The sequence below is a fragment of the Amyelois transitella genome, chromosome 9, assembly GCF_032362555.1.
Source record: "Amyelois transitella isolate CPQ chromosome 9, ilAmyTran1.1, whole genome shotgun sequence".
NCBI lineage: Eukaryota > Metazoa > Arthropoda > Insecta > Lepidoptera > Pyralidae > Amyelois > Amyelois transitella.
The window spans coordinates 5,558,442-5,564,153 of record NC_083512.1 but is presented as its reverse complement, the minus strand read 5'-3'; the positions used below and the strand labels follow the sequence as shown (position 1 = coordinate 5,564,153).

Genomic DNA, 5,712 nt, shown 5'->3' with positions numbered 1-5,712 from the left:
GATATGTTTGTATTTCTTAAGTCATACAAAAAGCCTTCGATTATATTTGAAAACTTCATAGATAGACAGAATTTATATCGACTCATGTGTTTAGGAAATAAATGTCTACAATATTATCGTCAGAAGCGCGTGCTGCTTGTCTAATACCAGCATTACGTATGCCATCTCTATAATTTATAGCTTTTAGTCATTGGCATTGAAAGAACTCAATTATCAGTTGCATTAATATTCTTCTGATAAGAAGTGTCATTGAAAAAAAATTACCTAATTAATTTTTTTTATTTTATACCATAGGATATAAGTTTTTTAATGTTTAACAACTAGTTTGACGAGAGATGACATAATGTTTAAGACTAAGATAAATATGGAATATGAATGTGTTTATTAAGTAAATTATCAATTTAATGGACTAAAGGAATACTTCGTTCATGTTGTGAGTAAGATGCTTTAAATTTCTAGGTTTGTTCAGCTTATCTACGGAATATTATTAGAAAAAAAAAAAAAAAACCTACTTGATAATTATGTCATTACTTTGTATATATGTCAGTCAGATGATCCGAGTCGGAACTATAGAATGGAAATGATCTATGTATGGGAAAACTAGGAAACTGGTTAATTGCATTGTTTGGTATCCTTGACAGGTTCTCACGTGTTTCAAGCATCAGGTTCACATTTCGTCATTGGCCTATACTCAGTTATGGTCGCATCGTTTGGTTATCGTTAAATATACTTATTGCCCATAAACTTATCTTTTATTTAGCTTTATGCTGTAAAGTTGTTATTGTTTTTGAATTTATGGCAAGACATGTCAATAATCTAATAATGTTTACGTACTTACCTACAAATATATTTTGAACAAATGCCTCTTTTTTACGAGGTGATGCTCTGAGATTTTGTAGGCATTTGACAAATCGTGTAGCTGATAACTTGCTCTTTTTTCATTTACATTTTTGAAGAAAAACAATTTTTAAATTAAAATATATGTTTATTTAAATATACACAATCACAAAATATTCTTAATAACAACACATTCTTACATTCTCTGCTAATACTAGAAAGCCATTCACAGCAGCAACGCGTTTTCAACATAAGTGTGTAAATGGAAATATAAAAAAACTTATTTAATTTCCTTGTAAAACCAAGGAATAACAAAATTATCTACAATTTCCGAAATCATGCATTCGCTGTTTCGAAATTCTAATCAGTCGAGTAACACAACTGTCACAAAATACTGTAAACTATCTTTCTTTAGAAATGGCTACTCAGAAACGCTTTTCAATTCAATTAATTTACATCGAATGATGCATTGTCTAAATTTTCTAATACTAATAAATTAAATAACCCTGATCATATTAAATACAATTTGTGCTTGTTTCCATTACCCATTTCTAGACAAAGAAGGCATAAATCGCATAAAGTGTAAAATACTTCACGAGAACACGGTACCGAATTTTACTTGTGGTTTTGCTTTTGTGAGTAGATCGGTAGCCCTTTTGAAGATGCTAATGAAGGGTCTGAAGGTAGAGCTAACTACAGGTGTGTAGTAGGGGTCTGGTTGTTGGTACTGGTATTGATATTGGTTTTGGTATTGGTTCTGATACTGGTTGTAGAATTGGTTGTTGTACTGGTAGTTGATCGCTTCCGCTGGTCCGGTGCTGCCGGGAATGACGTTCGAGAGGTAATTGCTGTCTGTCTGGTAGCTCGAGCTTGATGTCACTGAGTAACCAGTAGCTGTTGAGAAAAAACCATCGATATTAATACTGATAAAATGAAATCTGAACACTTTTCAAAGAGAATAAAGCAGAGACGTTCACCGCAATTTTTCGACTTTTATTGACTAAAAATTTTAACAAAGTAAAACATATCGAAAATTATCGTTAGCTTAAACAAAATTAATTAAGAAGTGAAAGCTTTATGTAGCTGCTGACAATTTTTTGTCTGTTTTTTAGGCCAGTGTTGCATCCAACACTTGAAATCAAATTTTGTGATACCATTTCTTTTTATATGAGACATTATGAGTTCCAAAAATTATAATTAAGATACTTACAGCAAAGGCCAGAATATTTGGCGGAGTCCGTGAGGCCATAACTGCTGCAAGAGGCATAGCCCTTCTCGTAGGGATAGGCTCCGATGACGTTTCCGCCAGGGCCGTAGTTGCACACGTACAACTTGGTGTAGCCACGGACGGGGTCATAATAGAATGTGAACCCACAGCCTACTTTGGACGTCTCTCCCCAAACCATCTGAATAGATAAAATAAAAATAAATTTAAATTGAGTATTTTAACAACGGACTGAATAAGATAGTCTCAAACACTATTCACATAACAACGCAAGAAGTAAATATTACAAAACGATTAGCGTTACTAAAAAAACGAAGTCCGACCGAACCCGCAGCAACTTTTTAGATCAATAAAACGTGTTAATTTAAATATTTGCAGACGTGATTCTCACCTGAGAATAATGACCTGTGCTGTGGCCCCCAGTGATGGGTTTGAAGCCGAAGATTCTGACTTCATCGAACCAAGCGTTGATTTGCTTCATGAAGTCTGGTTCGGTGTCAATGGGGTCGCTTGGGGGCCTGGTGGTCCAAGTGGCGGCTAGGTTTTGGCCTACGGGGAAGCGACTGACGTCGCGTTCAGCTGCGGTGTCGTGGGCGGTCGTGCATTGGTCAGACCACCGCTGGGCAGTCACCGCTAACTCTTCGTCCCATGTCTGGAAAACAAAAGAGAAACCAAAATTTTAATAGGTGAATATTTTAAGAATAGGTAATGTGTACATTGAAGTGTATTTGTTGATGGCAAATTAACATTTTGTTTCTGATAAGTATTAATAATGAAGAAGGTATCTAATATACTATTGAAAATTTATGTGAAATTTAAAACTTTGAATAGATAATACTTTATTAAATGAATTTAATTCAAAATTGATAAATGAATTGATGTCAAAATATGTTCTCGTAAATCTGTGATAACTTTTCGGTTAAAATTATGAATATTCATGAAAACCTAATAGACATATTGAGATAATTTAATTTTGACAAATTTTAATTTACATCATTAACATATGAAAAAAAAATTACTTTTTTGATAAATGATGAAACAAAATCATGTGATAATTAGATATTTTATCACAAGTAACTTATACAAATGAACACCAAAGTTTGATATATGTTTTCAAGTGTTGAAGTGAATGGCTTACCATTTCCATCATATTAGCTGCTGGCGGCTGGCTAGAGACTTGTCCCAGGGCAACGGATTGCCTGAGACGATTGTGCGCGTCCACGATTGCTTGCTTCTCAAACGCCGACAATCCTCCAGATTCTACAAACAATAAGTATTGTTCTTTGAGTATACGTCATCGATTATGTAATAGCATAAATCACAATAAATTTGGCTTATGATGAATCTCTGTAGACAGTCTCAAGGTTTGTTCGTAATCTTTAGGATTAACACAATTTATGGTACTTATGGTCAGGTGGCTATCGATAAAATTTAATGGCCTCGACCTACGGGTATGCTAAGTGATCGACATTTGGAAAAACTAGTTTACTAAATCCAGACGAGACGGCGGCGATATTACTTATTAAATTGTATAAAATAATTTGTTCATGCTTTTAGTACGTAATTAATATTTTCATGATAAAATTGTTATGTACTTATATTAGGTTTAAGATATCAGAAGTAAGTAAATTTTATAAATTGGTACAAATTATGGGTTAAAATTTATGACAAATGATTGACAAAATTAAAAAATTAACTTACTTAAAATTTGTTTCCCGCCACCGCAACCTTCTGTCGTTGCAAGGATAGCTCCCAGGACAAACAACACTAAGGACATCATCTTGAAGTTTATAAAGTTTATGCACAACACTTTGAAACTGAAATTAAATTCACGTATAAGTTGAGATTCGTAACTAGTATGTTCACTTATTTACGAAACGTCAAACTTTGTTAAATATTTTTCCTGTGATCCGCAGCACTGCGTGCGGCGCGCTCTCCAGGAGTAAGCAATCTGAATGGTTCGTTGCTCCGCGTGTGCTTATGTACCCGTGGCCGCGTTACCATGGAGACGCCGAGACGCCGCCGGCCGGCTGCTCGCGCTCATCTCGGACTTTGCGTCTGTCTGTGCCGCTCACTATAGCACGCGACTCGTTACTCACACCACCATTTATTTTCTGATCCCTATTGGAAATGCCTACGTTCAAAATTTTCAGATGTTTACTATCCTTTTCAAGAAGTCTATTTTAAGCAACTTCTTTATTACTAGACATATATATCCCTAGAACAAAACGATCAAACGATTACAAGTTTTTCTCATCGCTCGTGCAGTGTCTTCGATCAAGAAATAAAGAAAGGTTAAACGTGCATCGACCGGCCACTTTTTATCTGCGGTAATAATTTAAAACTCATTACACTGCACCCGGTGGTTGTCAATGAAATCGAGTTCTTGTGATGTGTCGAACCGAACGTGGAAATATGTTGACAAATATTGGCTGGAACGGAAGTGCTCTTTAGGCGAAATTATAGGCAGGTCGGAGACAAGGAAAATATCACGTAATCACAAGTTTTTGTGTCAAAGGCTACTTAATTTTAATACTTTCGAAAAGGATAAGGTTAATTAAGTATAAACATATAAAATATTGTTCTTTTTATTTCCTGAACTTTGCCTCGGCGATCCTTGTAAATTTAGTACAGAATATGTATTCATTTTCTTAAAATTTGGAGAATTTTTGTAATTTAAAAATATTTATCTATTAGTATTTACTACTATTCATTTATTTCAATGTAACACTAGTTACCTTTAAAATTACACTTGCTGTTGAGATAAATACGTATAAACATTCATTTTATCAATGAAACTAAAATTAAAGATAGAGTTGTTCATTGTGGGATACTCCGCGATATAAAAAACATTTTTTTCCAGTTTTTTGTTTAATTCATTGTTAATCATTAAGTGGACTTAATGATAATAGCATTATCTACCAGTTATCCTTTAGAAAATAGCAAACAGATAAATATATAAAAAAAACCTTATTTCTATAAAAAAATAAATTTGGCCAATCAGAAAAAGTTCTTTTCTCATCATGCCCTGGCCAGGATTCGAACCCGGGACCTCCGGGGTCGCAGACAAGCGTACTACCGCCATAGAGGCCGTCATAAAGTAGAGTTAATAGAGTTTAAAGGATAAGACGTAACAAATCCGCAATAAAATGTCATTTTGTTGCTACTGAAGTTGTTCATCTATGTATTTTTAACTATTGTTTTAATCTTGGCGTTTTATTCGTTGTAAATTGACAATTGGGAAAGGCGATAAACTTGGGATTTTTATTTTAGGCGATGGGCTATTTGAATCTCAATTCTATTATTATGCCATACAGCTGAACGAGGCCTTTCAGTCTTCGAGTTTGTGGGCTCTGCCTACCTCGTAAGGGATAATGACGTGTCTATATGTATGATGTTTCTAACCTTCCTGAACTTTGCGTCCTCCTTTGATCACGTTACAAAGCTCAAACATGAGGTAAGTAGCTACAGAAAAGGACTATCATCTTACCTCCAAAAAATTTATTGAAATGTTTTTCCCTTATTTACTCTTTATAATATCTAAAGATAAAATAATTGGGCTTATGATAAATGACTTTTTAAAGTTTTTTTTATACCTATAACTTCTTCTTAATAGTTTACTTCATTCATTGTCAAGCATCTTGATAGCA

At 34.2% G+C, this 5,712-nt stretch overlaps 1 protein-coding gene across 1 annotated transcript; it reads right to left on the bottom strand.

Annotated features, from left to right (window-relative positions):
• Positions 1–987: 987 nt before the first annotated feature.
• LOC106134657 (venom allergen 5) lies at positions 988–4,022 on the bottom strand. Its single transcript, XM_013334754.2, has 5 exons — positions 3,764–4,022; positions 3,201–3,322; positions 2,454–2,714; positions 2,048–2,243; positions 988–1,731 (listed from the first exon to the last, which is right to left on the bottom strand). Exons 1-5 carry the CDS (start codon positions 3,840–3,842, stop codon positions 1,430–1,432), a joined length of 960 nt encoding a protein of 319 aa, XP_013190208.2. The 5' UTR covers positions 3,843–4,022; the 3' UTR covers positions 988–1,429.
• Between the last annotated feature and the right edge of the window lie 1,690 nt (positions 4,023–5,712).

Excerpts from the sequence above, each read along its gene's own strand:
- LOC106134657 (XM_013334754.2), bottom strand. The coding sequence starts at position 3,842 with ATGATGTCCTTAGTGTTGTTTGTCCTGGGAGCTATCCTTGCAACGACA. Across the intron at positions 3,323-3,763 it reads TGGCGGGAAACAAATTTTAA|AATCTGGAGGATTGTCGGCG; the intron begins GTAAGTTAATTT and ends TATTGTTTGTAG. Across the intron at positions 2,244-2,453 it reads GCACAGGTCATTATTCTCAG|ATGGTTTGGGGAGAGACGTC; the intron begins GTGAGAATCACG and ends TTATCTATTCAG.